General features: G+C 36.7%; 1 protein-coding gene across 2 annotated transcripts in view; it reads left to right on the forward strand.

The window, feature by feature from the left end:
- LOC495046 (uncharacterized) overlaps window positions 1-16,176 on the forward strand; it is a 31,323-nt gene extending 15,147 nt beyond the window's left edge. Inside the window, exons 9-21 of one of the 2 annotated variants that reach the window (XM_041581899.1) lie at window positions 4,181-4,269; window positions 5,000-5,102; window positions 5,478-5,609; window positions 5,984-6,106; window positions 6,230-6,448; window positions 6,834-7,169; window positions 7,589-7,809; window positions 8,156-8,358; window positions 9,416-9,501; window positions 10,230-10,363; window positions 10,942-11,059; window positions 11,146-11,266; window positions 15,344-16,176. In XM_041581899.1, coding sequence (XP_041437833.1) covers window positions 4,181-4,269; window positions 5,000-5,102; window positions 5,478-5,609; window positions 5,984-6,106; window positions 6,230-6,448; window positions 6,834-7,169; window positions 7,589-7,809; window positions 8,156-8,358; window positions 9,416-9,501; window positions 10,230-10,363; window positions 10,942-11,059; window positions 11,146-11,266; window positions 15,344-15,357 — 1,899 coding nt within the window. In that variant the 3' untranslated portion in view covers window positions 15,358-16,176. 2 annotated transcript variants of the gene reach the window in all.
- Window positions 16,177-18,779: the final 2,603 nt, after the last annotated feature.

Consider the following 18,779-nt stretch of genomic DNA (forward strand, 5'->3'; position numbering starts at 1 on the left):
TGTGCATAGTGTAGACTTTTCCTTAATGTTATGGTAGTTCACTGCACAGACTGAGAAAACATACTATGCCTTTATAATGACATAGTGATCTTTTGTGGTTGGCCAGTGCCCAGTAATGGCAAACACCTTTAAGACTGGTACGTCACATCTCTGTCTTCTTACAAGACAACTGGGGTATAATTTGAGTTCTAAAAGGGAGTTAGGGAAGGTTATGGCCACAGTTTGACATTGCATAAAGTTTCAGCCTTGAGTAAGAAACCATCGTTCTCAGAAACACAAGTGGTAAATAATTTTATACTTATATGTCTTAATTTGCCCATTAAATACACCACAGGGAATTAAGTTGTAGTACCCCTTTATTGTTCTAGATGTTCTGAACTCGCTCTTGCCTATTAATCATGTGTTTGCAACCCTGAAAGAAGATGGTTTTTGCTAAATTAATTCTTATTGTCCATAAAGGACACTTATCCAAAACATTCCAGTAACTTTAAAAATGTTTACTTGTATCAAAAGTGTTTTTGGTTTGTGATAGATAGATAGATAGATAGATAGAAATGAAGAATTGTCATGCAGGGCCCATGCTAGAAAATTGCTGGGGCCCTGCATGCGGTTTTCTTTTGGCCAGTGGTGGAGGTCAACACGTGTGCCATTTCTTAGATGAGGCTAAAACTAGCCACACACAAGGTTAGGGAAAGAATAAGTAGCAGATAATTCTGCTGGGCAGTTTTTTCCAGCTAGATGCATGTTGACAACACACAGCAACCATCTTAACGCTATCATAAAGTGTGGCCTATGCGTTTCTGGATGTGCTGATGTCCCAATACAAATGCAGCATTGACTATTAGTTAGACCCAATTTTCTGTTTTGTAATCAACTTTGATGGATGTTTAAAGGGCCGCACACCAAGATGATAATGTGGTTTGGTTGGAAATGAATATGCATGCATCAATTTCAATTTTAATAGCAAGTTAACAGGTGAACTATTATTGCATACAAAGTTGATTCCTTCCATTAAGGGAAATAACCTTTTGTACAGGTATAGGATCCCTTATCCGGAAACCCGGTATCCAGAAAGCTCCAAATTACGGAATGGCTGTCTCCCATAGACTCCATTTTATCCAAATAATCCAAATTTTTAAAAATGATTTCCTTTTTCTGTGTAATAATAAAACAGTACCTTGTACTTGATCCCAAATAAGATATAATTAATCCTTATTGGAAGCAAAACCAACCTATTGGGTTTATTTAATGTTTAAATGGATTCCTAATAGACATAAGGCAGTGATCCCCCAACCAGTAGCTCGTGAGCAACATGTTGCTCTCCAACCGCTTGAATGTTGCTCCCAGTGGCCTCAAAGCAGGTGCTTATTTTTGAATTCCAGGCTTGAGGGCAAGTTTTGGTTGTATAAAAACCATGTTTACTACCAAACAGAGCCTCAGTGTAGGTTGTCAATACATATAGGGGCTACCAAATGGCCAACCACAGCCCTTATTTGGCACCCCGAGAACATTTTTCATGCTAGTGTTGCACCCCAGCTCCTTTTTCTTCTGAATGTTGCTCACAGGTTCAAAAGGTTGGGGATCCCTGACATAAGGCATGAAGACCCAAATTACGGGAAGACCCGTTATACGGAAAACCCCAGGTCCCGAGCATTCTGGATAACAGGTCCCATACCTGTACTGTGTATTTTACATATTTTATATGGACACGTATAGATTTCCTTCAGCGCTTTTTTTAGTAGTTCATAAATAACAATTACAGAAACTTATATTCAGCACTATATCCCATTTGTAGGGCTTTGTGTACAAACAAATCTATAAGGGACAAAGGTTTTTTTACAAATACCCAGAATTCCCCAAAAAACTGGTCAGGTCAAATGAATTTTCACTTTTAATTTGGTCGTCTTCATGGCTGCTCTGAATACAATTCAAAAATCAGGAGGATCTGTGGAAACATAGGACATATAAACCAAGCTTAGAAATGCTGAAAACCCCTTTCATTATGCTTACACGAAAACCCTTTTTGTCTGCCCCTACCAGAGAGTTTATTTTTTTTTTAAACTTCGTCCGTAGCCAAAATTGGAAGCTCAGCAGAAAGAACAGGAAGTTGACGTTAGCTTTAGGCCTGCTTTAGATTTAAGTCCAGCCTTGAAATATTTTCACCTCCACAAATATATGTATAATTTCCTATATAAATAGCTGTGGTATGGGGAAATTAGTCCAGCTCTTCTGGTACAAGCTGACTCATAAATTGAATTGTATTTGAGCTAACTGGCATACTTGATTCCAGCACAAACAAAATCGAATTACTTGTTAATTTGTGGCGAATCATTCATTTTGAGTTCACTCTTTCAAAATAACACTGCCTAGAACATGTATTAGGATTTCTCAGAGAGCACCCCCGCAAAGATGTATTAGACCTAGCTATCAATTAAAATCTGTCTCCTGCATGAAGAGACCGAATTCTTTATTTAATTGAAAACAGTATTATTTCAGTGAGATGAAGCTCATATTAAATGTTCATTTTCACAACAGATCCCCTTTCAGCTCTGAATGTTTAATTGTGTGACTTGAAAACACAGTGAAAAGCAAAGGCATTTGAATGCAGAATACTCCTCGCTCTGTCAATGTCACCTTGAATGTTAGTTTGAACAGTGTAACCATCTTTCTGCTTTAGTACTTTGGCAAATATTTTTCTGCATTTATTACAGTTAGGCGGTTCAGCCTGTGGTGCATTGCCTCGCTGTTAAATTAACCATTCATCCATGACGCTTATGATTTTGCTCCTCTCTTATAAATAGAAATTGTACTAAATGATTGCTTTTTTCATGTATTTTCTTTGAGGCAAAGAGAGGTTGCTCCTTACAATCTGACAGTGTAATTGCTTGCAAATTTTGGTTTATAAATCATAATTAATATGCTTTAGCCTACTAAATCCTCTAATATGAAAGTAGAGTTCCTCTGGGACAAAGTAGAAGCTCATCACTATTTACTCTTGCATTTGGACGCAGTACCTAAATCTACTTTACAAACCTTATGGAACCATAACAAGTAAATAAATAGCATCCATTAAATTATTGCATAATAATCCGTTTCACTGCATGTTTAAATAAACAAATTGAACTGTACAAGCAGACAGTCAGTCTGTTTCTATTACAACAAATAAGCAATGGCACCATATTTTGCACAGTTTTTTAGACTTCATTGTGTAGTCCATATAAAGCTTCTTTCATGTTAATGTGATGGGCCATGCTACATACATCTGCATGGCAGTCATGCTGAATGACCGCTTATACATGCATGCGTGTGTGAGCATTTTCATGTCATGCTACCCTGGGGAAAAATGGATTAGGCTAAATACCTGTTGTGGCCCCACACAGCAATTAAAAAATGGATGATCTTGATTTAAATCATTTGTGGTGGTAGACCACGATGTGCTAACTTTTTAATCAATTCTTTGTTCATACAGTAAAGTTGCGTATGTGGAGGCCCAAAAAAACGCCTCCCAGCACAAATGACCCTCTGATTTATGGTGCAACTGGCCAAGCAGATCAAGATTAGGCTTTCGAGTCAATCACCTTTTGTGTGCCTAGCTTTAACAAGACTTTTAAGACATCTTCCAGCTAATTATTGTATATTTAAAATTGATCTTTTCTGTTTTACCCATTGGCTTAGTACACTGATTTGTGCATAAACATTTGAAATGAACCAGGTCCAGTATTCGGTTCAGAATTTGACCAAATCCTAGAACTTTTTTTTGCAGAATTGAGTTTGGCTGAACATTGGTACTTTAAAGCTCTGTACAATTCAGTGCAGGCATTTTTAAATATGCATATTAGGATATGGATTCTGTTTGGTAGTAGACAAAATTATTTGTATAGCATTTGGTAAAATCCAAAAACGTATGGGTTTGATGAATCCCTAATTTATATTGTAATTAAATCAACATTTGCTTCAGCTTGAGATGTAGCTACATTATGTTCATAAATGATCTCAAATATGTATCATTTCAATTTTACCATGTATGTATGTGATCAAATAGATTATTTTATCACCCACTGCACCCAATTGCATTTGATAACCCCTAACTGACGAGTACCAGGCATTTAATGTAGATTTTGCACAGTATTTTCCGGTTTTATATCCTCCATAAGTCTGTTTTCTTTTTTTTTTTCCCCAGATGTTTATTGTAGATAAAGTGGAAGGAGATAATTGCTTTCTGAATGAATTTAATATTACTGGGTCCACATATGCACCCATGGGAGAAGTGTAAGTTTAACCTTTTTTCTAAATGCATTTAAGGCTTTTGCTTATTTGTAGTTCTAAGCAATATGGATAATGTCTATATATATATATATATATATATATATATATATATATATATATATATATATATATATATATATATATATATATATATATATATATATATATATATATATATATATATATATTCTCAGGAAAACTGATTGTATCTCCAGTTAAACATTTATTCTAGCCTTAAAGTGGTACTGACCTGTTCCTATAAAATTCATAGGAACGTAAATTGCTTTTAACAGTCTAAAACGATCTCAATCTGCTAATATATCAGAAACCAAAGCTAAATCTGTAATTCTATGTATAAAGTTACAAACATTTACAAATAGTTCCTTGTTGACTTCTATTTATTTTACTTAATGGAACAGTAACATCAAAAAATAAGTGTTTTAAAGTAATAAAAATATAATCTGCACTGGTAAAACTGGTGTGTAGAGGTGGCCATACACGGAGAGAACCGCTTGTTTGGCAAGGTCGCCAATTGTCCATTCTATAACATACTAAAAGTTAACTTAAACGTGAAACACCCCTTTAATGTAAATGGAGTTAATCTCCTCTGATTAGGAGGACCTTAAGAAATGGGTGACCGAATACAATAAGTTGCTGTGTATCTCAACATTTTACCATCTGTTAACGGAGTTGCTTATGATACTTTTTTTTTTTTCTCTCTTTTAAATCACAGGTTGAAAGATGACAAGCTGGTAAAATGCCACCAATATGATGGTCTTGTAGAACTTGCAACAATCTGTGCCCTTTGCAATGATTCTTCTTTGGATTTTAATGAGGTTTGTATAACTGTTCTTGATGTTGTTGTTCCTTTTTATTCATGTATAATGTGGGCAGTGTTTATGTATAAATGCAGAAGGGTAAAGAATGACTGTGCTATTCACAAAACAGGAAAAAACATTTCAATAGAGCACTGTCAGCTGATTTTTTTTTTTTTTTGCTTCAGATGTCATGTAAATATATAATTGTCTTTTAGTATGTCTATTCGGGTACAAAAATATTTTTTTGGTAAGGTTTAAAATAGGTAAAAAAAGTATTGCTTTTGTTATAAGAAACATAATCTGCCCACAGCCCATATTTCTGTTGTGAATTATCTGGCTTGCCGTTATATCTTCTTCTTTTTTTTTTTTTTTTTTTTTTTCCCCCCACCTCAGGCTAAAGGAGTCTATGAAAAGGTTGGAGAAGCTACAGAGACTGCACTCACATGCCTGGTTGAAAAGATGAATGTCTTCGACACGGAACTTAAAGGGCTTTCCAGGATAGAACGTGCAAATGCTTGCAACTCGGTTAGTTACCTACATAGACCCTCTTCATGCATTGAAAAGAATGTGTACTCTAGATTTTTATTGACTTTTAACTCCATTAAACATAACTCGATAATCTAATGGAAGCAATGTATGCACTTTCTATTGGGGTACAAAGTGACTTTCCTGCAAGGGACCCGTTCATGATTTAAAGTGGTGGTTAACTTCTAAAACTAGAAATACCTGGGTGTATATGCACTCGTGCAAGCTATGTGTGTACGCACAAGCTGATGGATCATGCTAGGATTCTGCATATTTCATTCATTCCACTGGTACTTGTGATAAACAGATACGTTGGTTCTGTAAAGAAACTCTCGAGTCCATTGCAATTGATTATATTGGGGACTCTTTTGTAGGTCATAAAACAACTGATGAAGAAGGAATTTACTTTGGAGTTCTCAAGGGACAGGAAGTCCATGTCCGTCTACTGTACACCAAATAAACCGAGTCGCACATCCATGAGCAAAATGTTTGTAAAGGTAAGTGATAAAAAGTGATTTTGATATCTCCTTTTTTTAATCCTATTGTTCTCTCTTGTTCCCTCATATATGTGAAAACAGGATTATTTTTTTTTTTTAATGTTTTCTTATAACAACCAATAGGGGGCTCCTGAAGGATTGATAGAGAGATGTACCCATATCCGAGTTGGAAGCGTAAAAATGCCACTAACAGCTGGAATTAAGCAGAAACTTATGAGCGTCATTCGGGAGTGGGGGACTGGTAGGGACACTCTGCGCTGTTTGGCCCTTGCAACTCATGATAACCCACCAAGAAAAGAAGAAATGAACTTAGAGGATTCTAACAATTTCATTAATTATGAGGTAAACCACTCCCTAAAATGCATTTGTGGGTTCAGATTCTACAGTAGGTTTGGTACGCTACATTTACCTTGTACCTCTTTGTGACTAGTTCAGACAAAACTCTCTAAAGCCTTATCTAAATGTAAATGCAAATACTTTTGCCATGTTTGTATGTATGTAATGTCAACACTGTTAAATAAAAAGCTGGGATTCGGCTGGGTTTTCGCTCCTGTATACTTAAAATAGCATTGCTTGGTTCACGTTCAGTTAAATGTTAGAAAATGTTTTATTCTAAATTAGTAGCTTATTTTCTGTTGTCATAGTTTGAAGGTCCGTGCATATTTGCAGTTCTACTATTACTGTAACCTAATGCTGTTTTTCCTTTTTTTCCTGTTTTTAATTCCAGACTAATTTGACATTTGTTGGCTGTGTTGGAATGCTAGACCCACCAAGAACAGAAGTCGCTGCCTCTTTGAAAATTTGCAGGCAGGCTGGCATTAGAGTTATCATGATTACAGGCGATAACAAGGGAACTGCTGTTGCAATTTGCCGTCGCGTCGGTATCTTCCGTGAAGATGAAGATGTTTCTGAGAGGGCTTTTACTGGACGTGAATTTGATGAACTGTCCCTAGCTGCACAGAGGGATGCTTGCTTAAATGCACGCTGTTTTGCTCGTGTAGAACCTTCCCACAAGTCAAAAATTGTAGAGTTTCTGCAGTCTTTTGATGAGATCACAGCCATGGTGAGTATATCTATAGATAAATGTAGATGTTTGGTGCTAATGTCACCAAAACTGTTGTTCATGTAATGACTGGACCAGAGGATACTGAAAACAAATGAAACCACAGAGCAACAGTAGTTCAGACACTTCACAGTGTGCCATATAATTAGTAATGGCATTCATTATTCAAGTAGTAAAATCCCACATCCAGGGGACAGCATATTGTATCAAGGTTTATTTATTCAGCACAATTATACAGCACAGGATACAAGCAATCTCAATACAGTATAACATAGGACATGACATACCATGCTTAAATGACCATTTCACTGCACAGACCTGCTATACCTGTATAAAACATTTTCTAAATCAGTATGAAATTGATTCATAGATCTAAGAAGGAAATCTTTACAATTATTTGACATGAATATTTTTTGCAGACTGGTGATGGTGTAAATGATGCACCTGCACTTAAGAAAGCAGAAATTGGAATAGCCATGGGATCTGGCACTGCGGTAGCTAAAACTGCATCTGAAATGGTGTTGGCCGATGACAACTTTTCAACCATAGTGGCTGCTGTAGAGGAAGGACGTGCCATCTATAACAACATGAAGCAGTTTATTCGATACCTTATTTCCTCTAATGTTGGAGAAGTGGTTTGGTATGTGATCATATCAATTTAAATATTAGCACCATTAAACAATACACAATATTATATGTGGAAAGGATGTAAATTGATTTTTTTTTTTTTACCCTTTCATAAGGGTAATAGGCACGTGCATGATTTAAAGATCAAGAAATATTTTTATTCAGTTTTAGGGCATGTGTCCATATTTTTTTTTTTTTCCAGCTAATTATACATTTTGTTGGTGCAGTAGTAAATGATTCATTCATTCCAACAAAAAACTTTTTATTTTGCAAAAAGTTTAGTATTTTCTCACTGTACAGGGACAGTACAAGAAAGTTCATGTTAACGTTAATCTGGATTTATTTCTGTTTTGTTTTAGCATTTTTCTCACAGCTGCTCTTGGATTCCCTGAAGCTTTAATACCTGTTCAGCTTTTGTGGGTTAATTTGGTCACTGATGGGCTTCCTGCTACTGCATTGGGTTTTAACCCCCCAGACCTGGACATAATGAACAAACCACCCCGCAATCCAAAAGAGCCACTTATCAGTGGCTGGCTTTTCTTTCGTTATCTTGCCATTGGATGTAAGTACAATTGATTCCATTTTTTGTCCCCCCCCCCCCCCCCAAATCCACCACATGTGCCTGCAACCAGGCCAACGCACAATGAATCTGGGTGAAGGCATTTAAGAAAGGAGATAGCATTATATATACTATTCTCAGCCTGCATTTTTCAGCCGATCTATCAGCCCCCGTCTAGCATTAGCCTTTAGTATTAGGGGGGAAGAAATTATTAATTTTTCACAATGCTTCCCTTCTGGCGCAGCAACTGGTCTCATTATCCTTTATTAAAATATTTTCTTGGTATCATCTACCTGTGAGAGTGTAAGATACGAGGCCTGCCTGTGGCAAAACAAACTGCTGAACTGATAGAACATGTACAGACTCTTGTGTTGGAAAGACTGACATGGTGTCATTAACTCTGTAAAAGGGTCATGTGACTGCAGTTTCCCTTACATTTTGCTTGGGTGTTTGTACCTCTTCATGTGGTCTCTATAGGACTAATGTACAACAGTTTTAAGGCCATGCTCTCCTTGTGATATGCCTTCGGTTTTAATTGAATCCACTCTCCCCAGCAACTATTCTGTAGAGAACCTCTAAAGCAGAATAAGATTGCTGTATTTGGAAATGTTCTAGCCTTGTTTAATGCTATTATACACTTGTCAAAACTTATTTACCTTTTTGTTTTTTAAAGGTCCCTGGCAATATTCTGCTGTCTATTTGCTCATATTGCATAGCATATTTATACATAATAGAAAGATGACAGATGTGGTTTAGGGCCTTTTTACTTAAAACTTCTGTCTGTATTGTGTTTAATAAAGTTGATTCCATATCCTTGCATAGCAGGGCATAGGGCTGTAGAAAGCCTGAGACACTGGCAACTTTGCAAGCTGAGTGGTCAACATATATATATTCATAGAAGGCAGGGTTTAAAATAACGTCAGAATTATCTCAACATGCACCTCTATATTACAATTATAAAAATACAAGGGGACAGAAAGAAAAGGTATAGTGTAGCGGTAAGAAAACCGTATTATGACATCATTCTTCAGTTTCTTTATATTATTATGTCTCCTCCTAGGCTATGTTGGAGCTGCGACAGTCGGTGCAGCTGCGTGGTGGTTTATTGCTGCTGAAGATGGGCCAAGAATTACCTTCTATCAATTGGTACTAGTCATTTTACCTTCCCCCCCCCCCCCAAACATTTTAACATTTTTATTTTTCAAATAAAATACTGTTGGGGAACCTCGCTATCATTCTATTAGTGAATTTTCTGGGAGCAATCTTTAGCAAACTGATTATAAAGGAATAAGATGCTTACGGTAGTTGTACAATTACAGATAAACTGACATTACTATGGGGGAGAAAACTAGTAAATGTTAATGCAGTTTTGAAAATGTTGAATTCCCTGGGGGGATTTCGAACACATTGGCACCCCCCATTGAGATCAATCGAAAGGTTTATTTCCCAGGCCGGCGCACCTCGGCATAAGTCTAAAGTCTGCATGAGGGAGGCCTTGGCAGTACAGGAATGATTGAGGCACAGGTTTAAAAAATTGCTGTTTTTTTCTTTTTATTTTTTTACCCAAATATATGAAGATTGCTCTGGCCTCTGGGGAATAAACTTATCAATTGAATTCACCAGTGGTACCTAACATTGGCACTCTAAATTGAATTTGGCTTTCCTTTTCCTTAAATGCTACATGCTTTAGTGCTACTGCTAGAAATTAAAAGTTAAACTTAGTGTTATAATAAGCAAACTGCAAATATAGCTTAGACTTTTACTGAGCATTAGTGTACCATATTATGCATTTTGTCAAATGTACTGAAATATTTGTTTGCGCATACTGCCCATTTTATTCTTCTATGTAAAACTGACCAAATCTATCATTTTAGAGCCATTTCCTGCAATGCAGAGAGGAAAATCCAGATTTCGAAGGTGTGGAGTGTGAAATTTTTGAGTCCCCTTATCCAATGACCATGGCTCTTTCTGTTCTTGTTACCATAGAAATGTGTAATGCATTAAACAGGTATGTTTTTTTTTTTCTTCCTGTTTAATCTATTGGCTTATGTTTGCCATGAAGTGAATTGTAGTCATTTTATGCTTTTTCACTATTACTGATGCCCTCTATAAATCATAAGATTTGTTTTATCCAATATGTCTGCTTTTAGGACAAGGGTTTGTCCTTATTTAGCTACTGAAGGTAGCCAGAATTTCAGTGGAAAGTTAGACAAGAGGATACAAACACTCTGAAATTGCATTTTAAGTTACAAACAGCCTCTGAGTGTGCAGTTTTATTCATTCAACCTATGTTATGCATCAAAACGAACATCTCTGGGTACAATCGCTTAAAGGGATACTGTCATGGGAAAAAACATTTTTTTTCAAAATGAATCAGTTAATAGTGCTGCTCCAGCAGAATTCTGCATTGAAATAAATTTCTCAAAAAAGCAAACAGATTTTTTTTATATTCAATTTTGAAATCTGACATGGGGCTAGACAACTTGTCAATTTCCCAGCTGCCCCATGATGGGTGTTCCAACCCCCTACTTCTGTACTCTGGTTCTTGAATGTAATCCTAACATTACATTTTTGTCTTTCCTCAAGTCTTTCTGAAAACCAGTCATTGCTGAGAATGCCTCCATGGGAGAACGTGTGGCTTCTGGGTTCAATCTGCTTATCCATGTCTCTTCATTTCCTCATTCTTTATGTAGAACCACTACCAGTAAGTGAATTTCAATTAAACACTTGAAACTTACTAAACCTGCCATGTTTGCCTCTACTAACCATGGTTTCTGTTTCCTTCTGCAGCTTATTTTCCAGATTACTCCACTGAACTTGATACAGTGGCTGATGGTGCTGAAATTCTCACTACCAGTTATACTTTTGGATGAGGCTCTTAAATATGTTGCTCGTAACTACCTGGAACCTGGTAAAGAGTGTGAAAAGCCTGAGACCAAAACATGTTCTTTTTCAGCATGCATTGAAGGGATCTCTTGGCCGTTTGTAATCATTACAACGCCCTTGGTTCTTTGGCTTTACAGCACCGACACTAACATTACTGAAATGTTTTGGTCTTGACTGACTGTTTTACGGAATGGAAATGTTTAAATTAACCAGTTCGTTTTTTTTATTTTATTGTTTAAAGCAATTGTCGATTTCTGCTGAATTTCACATGAACATAGTGTTGGTGACGGCAAGTCTGTTTTTCATAGTAGATCATCCTTTGCTTCCCCGCACCTCCTGACCCTAGACCGGATGAGAGGCTTTCAATTTTTTTTATACACTTAGTGTTCATTGACATGTACAGAGAGCTAACACTATTTTATGCAAATATTTTTTGTAGATGCGGGAAAAAAAGTGCATGTACAGTGTTTTGTTTCATACAGTTCATCCTCATAACATGGAAGCAAAAAAAGGAAATAATCAATGGACACTATCTGCAGAAAATTGGCAGAAGATGTAGGGAATGTGATTATGTTGCGAAAACGCAAGCGCATGCTCTTGTCTTTCTGCATGGGTTTTTGTTTTTGTTTTAAATTAAAATCACTATGCTGTCTGTTTAATGGTTGGTCTTAGCCATAAGCCAGTTTTTCTGCCCTAAGCAGAGCACTGCTACCTCAGTCAGTATTTTGTTTCCCCACATTCCCATTTCACTGTTTGTGCTTCTCTGTTTACACCATTCTCTGTAAGAGGTATGTCTATTCTTGCTTGTGCAGAAAATTCCTTTCAGGTTCAAATCTTCTTTCCAAACCCATAGCTTTTAAGGTTATTTATTTAAATGTCTAATGTATTTTATTGTAATAGACATTGTATTTTTTTTCTTTTCTTCATTTTTTTTTGCCAGTGTTGCCCATATTAGGATTTCAATGTCACAATTAGTTGAAAATAAAACCTTTAAACAGACGGAGGAGAAAAATAACTTGCCGTTTGTCTTACGACCGCTATATCACCTAAGTTCCTTATTTTCTTTCAAGAGTTTTTTTCTACCTACATTTTGTAATCATAATATGTGCGTGTGAATGGCAACTTGCACTGCAGAGTTAAAGGCTGAATTATTTCACGTGTTTTAGTGCATAAATAACCGTTCATCTGCTATTCTTATTATATAGCAAGTGATCTGACCTCTTAACAACAAAGGTTAGGAACAGAACTTGACTTATAAACGGTGTGCTTTTTTTTATGTACAATCTGTAAATAGCACATGACCAAATGGACATATTGTATAGAACAATTTTTTATTTTTAAGTGACACTAATATTCATCATTCCACTGTAATTGTTAGCGCATGTTTTCAAGATGATTTTCTTCAGCCTCCACTGTTTGTCATTAACCGTCCTAACTGTGGCGTTTTCTCTCCAATGCCTTCCAAATTCCACCAACTAAAGTGAGTATCCATTGTCTGTGTTATAACACTCCGTCTCAGCCAGTTCATGTAGTGATGCAAGAAATGACTCTGTATTGTTGCTAAAAATAAACAGTTATGGTTCCTTTGTCTTCACTGCCTTTGTCATAACATTACATTCCATTTAATTAACCCTGAATCAAGTAGTTTTGTGTAGGCTGCGTAGGTGATTTGTGTCTCCAGCTACAACAAACAATGATCGCTATCACATGGACCATGTCAGATGCATTATAATTTCTAATCAAGGACCTTCATCAGAATATTCACTATTACACATATTAAAGGGATACTGCAACAAATATTTAACCTGTTTTACAACATGTGTTAATTGTGTTGTGCTATTTCATGTGCAAAATATTAGAGGTCCCTGGCCTACACACTACATGAAGGCTTGGGTCAGTGCTTGAAAATTGCTTGAAAAAAAAAAAAACATTGCAAATTTGTCTCCCTCCAAATTTTTTGAATGTGTTTATTTTACTCCTTTTATTATTATCTCCTTCACTCACACTATTAATGGCCATCATAGATCATTATCTTTAATCATGAATGGCTTGGTTGAAGGGAAGGAGATTAACATGTCTGGATGAAAATGTTGCAATGGTTTTTCTAAGTAACAACTTGTTCACAACAGCTTTTCTAAGTAACACAACGTGTACACTATAGCATCTTTTTAAGGGGTGGTTCACCTTTAAGCTAACTCTTAGGTTATAAAAGGTCCTATTCCTCGCACCTTTGTAATTGGTCTTCATTTTTTTTTTTTTTTTTTTTTTAATACTTTTTGAATTGTTTGACATCTTTCCAGCTTTTAAATGGGGGTCACAGACCCCAGCAGCCAAAACACTATTCGTCTGTGAGCTTGCAGTTTTATTTATTATTGTTCAGTCCCTCTCCTATTAATAATAGTCTCTCATTTAAGTTATTACCTGGTTATGAAGGTAAACAAGACCCTAGCACCCAGATAGCTGTTGAAATTCCAAACTTGAGAGCTGCTGAAATTCCAAACTTGATAGCTGCTGAGCAAAAAGCAAACTGAAAAAACATAAAAATGAAAACTAATCTCTCATAACTATATCTCCTAATATCAAATCTGGGCCATAATAAAAATTGAAAGGTGAACCCCTTTAAGGAGACCCCCAAGAAATCACATTTCCTATGCACCTCATATATTTCTTTTGAAGGGCCATATCTGACCCTTAAGGGGCTCCATAAAGTGGCATTAATGTATGTGGAGATCTGCATCTAGGAGGTATGTTTCTTACAGGCTATACTTTACATGTGCACCGGTTTATTCCACGTGCATCCACATACATTCAAATGTAACCTGAAAACTCCAGCATGGTACATCCTCCAAAGCCATACATATTGGGTAGTGGAGTACAAACTTCTTAAAAGCCTGGCCAATGATATATAATCACAAGTGCTTTAGTGCCCAAGTGTCCGACCAACGCTGCTCAGTTAATACGTCCCTATGATACATTTTTTTATTGGAAGGAATACTTGAGCATAAAATTAGAATAACCTCCAGTGCCCTATAAATAAAATTATATCACCTATACTATTTGATTCTTCTCTTAAGTGTCATTCTGAGTACAGCCTAGGGATTGAGACTGGGAACAAATGCACCAATATAATGACACCTAATCCCAAGAATAAGGCTCCAGCCACTAGCGAAAAGCCTGGTGTCCTGCACAGATGAGTGAACAGAGCCTTGAACAGGACCTTGCTCAATGTTATGGCAGCTGGAAAATGGATTTTGAAAAGTTCAAAGTAAAGCAGAGAAATTTAGGAAGAGACCTGACCCAAAAGTGTAATGTGCAATAGGCATCTAGTTCATTTTGACAGCCATCGACCTAGGTCCCCTGTTTGCACGTTAATACGCATCTAATTATAGCTCTTGATCCCAGGTCCGGACTGAGAATTAAAATAGGCCCTGGCATTTCAGGTACACAGAGGCCCAATCAGTCCACATAGAGGCCCAAACAGTCCTCACCAGCCCATTAAATACTGACTTTCTATGGTACCTTATAGCAGCCCCTCTGGCATTTGCCAGAACCCACAGATTGCCAGTCCAGGCCTGCTTGATCCCTTTGATATATATAGTATAGTTCTTTCTCATTTCTTTATTCTTAAGCAAATGATGTCTTGTGTATGGTCAGCTGAACCTTTACATCTGAATAAATATATTATTGGTATATAAGACAGCCAGGCAGTGCTTTCCATTTCACCTTCTTCCATTTGTTTCCTACGTCCGTAACATTTGACCTGTACCGGATAATCAATAATAACCCTTAACACTAAGGAAAGATTTGGCTTGAGAAATCACTGTGTGCCATTAACTTCACTAGTGCGACACCTAAAAATTTTTAATCCTCTACAATTACACTTCACTTGGCAATCTAATCATATAAATCCTATTTAGTCCTGTTACCCAAACGTGCAGATATTTCTTAGGATAACTAGAATACAAATAATTTAATCCTAAATAAGAAATCCAGAAATTTCTCTTATGTTTGCAAAATGATTTTGGAGTGAAATGGGGCTCTCTTTCATCCGCTGGTTCTCCTTCAGCTGCTGTAACTACCTTTTTCTCTTCTTTCTTTTCAGAAAAACTGGAGTAATCCCCTTCTTAAACCCAATTTTGCAGAAATGTAAGGTTGCTTTGTTGCGTGCATGTGTATATTTAGAGACTGTTCCCAAAACCGTTACGAAGAGAAAACTCTGCATGTGTAATAAGCTTCACAGAGTGTGCTATATGGAGAGAGAGAATAAAGTGAAAGATCAGTTCTATGAGTTCCCACAGAGATCACTGGATTGTTTGCTGCACAGAGAAGATTCAATGTTTAATCTTAACAAGTTAAACCCTTTTGCTGCTGCTTGGGGGGGTGAGGCTCTGCATCCCATCTGGTTCCAAGTCACCCTAGCATCAAATGGCTATAAGAATACCCAAGCAGCACAGCCAAGTTCCCATGTTTTCCACCATGTAAAATGTCATTCGTTCATGTACAATATCATTGTAGTGCATGCTTTCAGTTGTAAGTAGCCAAATGTCTATTTTCCCATCTCCTTTTTAAACAGCTATGTACAATATGCACTTCTATTTATACATTCTTTGGAGAGAAAAAAACTACTGGTGTTAAATGTCTAAGATGTAATCTCCAGTTCAACCATTTCATAGTTCATTTTTTAATTTTATTTTTTTGTGCAAAGGGAACCTTTGCACTGTAATAATGTAACTTATTAAATGAGTTTTAGAGAGGTTAACAGAATTTGGTGCAATACAGATATTGTGATGCATTTATTTCAATCCAAGTCAGTTACTGCAAACGCATGTTTGTGCTATAGACAATTGTAAATAAAAGCCAGTTGTTTATTTTAATGCTGACGTGAGCATCATACAGACGTCATGGTTTCAGGTGAATAAAAAATGTTCTACTCTAGACTTTGCCTTCACTTTTATGTGTTTTCCCCCCACTGGGTTCAGCTCTAATTTTATTTTTATTAAAACACTCCAGATGTCTTTGGAAAAGTTGACCTTGATGTTAGCAGATTGGCTATGAGCAAAGTTGTTAAGACAGTTGTATCATTGTATGGATAACTGTGGGCTAGTTTCCTCTCTACACACAGCCCTATTTATAGAAACAGTCCCAATTTGCAAGATTAATTGGTTTCACTTACATACACACATTGGGGTTGTTTTCTAATCATAGTTAAAACCAAGGTCTCCCCTCAATTATAGATATCATTTTATTTATATAAAAGCCACTTGAATGTGGCTAAAATGTTAAACAATATATTAACAGAAGAGATATGGGGACCCATGTAATAGAAACTGTTATATGCAATATGTATTTATCAAAGGATGAACTTTCACCCATTGATAAATACGCTTTTAAAAAGTCCATAGAAATGAATTGAGACTGGTGGAATTTCACTCTGGATGACTGCTGCGATCTCTAACATCAGTTTTTATTATAAATATACCCAATGGAAGGCCACCAGAAAGTGTATCACAGATAATTAAGTAGGACAGGTTTAAATCAGTTGTAACGATCCACTATCGCCATTCTAAAAATAGTGCTAAGTTTTCAAATGTGCAGATAAGTTAACTCAGTAACTGCTGTCAGGGCATTTTATTTTCTGTGCTCCTAGCCCTTTAAAGGTAGGTTTGAAGATTTGTTCTTGTTAAAATGACCTAATATGGAAAGCCTACCCTATTTCCAAGGAATGTTGTAGTACTCAGGTGAAGATGTTTAAATTCGACTTGACTGCTGAAAGAAAGGATAAAGTTTTTACTGTGAAAGTGATAGGGTTATAAATTATTATATAAATAAGAGATTAGAGCTACTGGGAGAACTTGGATATTACATGCACAGTTTTCCAACACAAAGACTTGTCCCTATTCTGTCTTTATTCTCCAAGTCTTTTCAAAGTATATGTCTCTAACTGTCTTGAGAAAATACAAAGCACTCAGATATAGTAAGAGGTCATCCAGTAATATCCAATAAAGCAGTAGATGAAGGTGTTTTTATAAAATTGTAAAACTCTTTATTAGGACATAAGTAAGCTTGACGCGTTTCATGCCTGAGGTGGGCACTTACTCTTAGAGGTAAATTTACTAAGCGAAAATTCGCCATCGACGGCTTTGCAGCCATCGCAACAATTCGCCAGGCAAAAATTCGCTCAGACAATGCTAATTTATTAAAATGCAAAGTTGCGTCCAGGGCACCGAACGCTGGTGAATTTTTGATAGCATTACTTGTTACATGGACGTATATGTTGCAGCAAATACATTACACTACACAAGCCCAGGGAACCTTAATAAAATAAAATATAGTTGTTATATTGCCCTACACATGAGCCCAGTGTATCATTTATGTGCCATTTGTTAGGAAATGTATGGGGGAACCCAATTACCCAAAAAAAAATGGAAGGACTTTTGCAGGCTATCACTCTGAAAAAAAGGAAAAGAGCGCAGCGTATTTTGGACTTTGATGCATTTTCCACTCAGAATATGATGTAAGTGACAGAAGAATGAGGAAGATCTATGCACTCCAATGCAGTGAGCCTGGTCTGAGCTAGCGAGGGCAAGTCTGGCCTTTAAAGTCTACCTGAAAGCGGTAACGTTCCGTAAAATCCGCATCTTAGTGAATTTGCGGAGTAACGTCCATTTGACAGAGCAAAATTCACCTAGAGATCGAATCCCCGCTAGCATCTATATCCGCTAGCGAAGTGACGCCTGTGCCCATTAAATTGCCGACGTTCCTGAAAATGGTAACGCTGGCGATTCTTCACCAGCGTTAGTCACTTCGCCCTTTAGTAAATCTGCCCCATAGGCTCCAACTGTCTTACCTCAATAGTCCCACCTAGAAACCTCTGAGAGCAGTCTGCTTCTTTGCAATGACGGGCCAAGATGGAGACTGGAGATAATGCAAGTAACAACCAATATTTCAGTCTATGCCAGTGCATACAAAGGCAAACTAGACTGGCTAATTGCTCAATGGTACACACACTGTATTTACTGTATATACATACAAATATATATATACAAATATATATATATATATATATATATATATATATATACATACCTTCATACATACACAGTGTTAGTGTGACCATAACAAGGAAATTCTGCCTCACTTGTTGCCAACACTGGCAACACTTTCTACCATAAATCAATACCCTGCACATCAAAGATGGAATGAATCCTACATACTCATTGACACATTCCTTCAGTCACTTGGTCCCACTATATCATCAATGCAATATCCCAGCATAAACTGTTTAATTGCGCTGATGGTTGGACGTACACAAGGAACAATTAGGGTTCTAAAGATGCTCATAATGGCAATGGCACATGTGATATATTAGTTTATATTTACTCCTCGTGTGATGAACCAAACAATAGGTTACAAAACACTAACAGTTGGATGGGCAGGCGCATTGCCCAGAGCCTACAATTTATGGAGTAGATAAATAAACCGAATTTCAGTTACGGCAGCTACTTCAAGAGATCACCCAAGACCAGGCAAGACTGCTT

The sequence above is a fragment of the Xenopus laevis genome, chromosome 1L, assembly GCF_017654675.1.
Source record: "Xenopus laevis strain J_2021 chromosome 1L, Xenopus_laevis_v10.1, whole genome shotgun sequence".
Classification (NCBI taxonomy): domain Eukaryota; kingdom Metazoa; phylum Chordata; class Amphibia; order Anura; family Pipidae; genus Xenopus; species Xenopus laevis.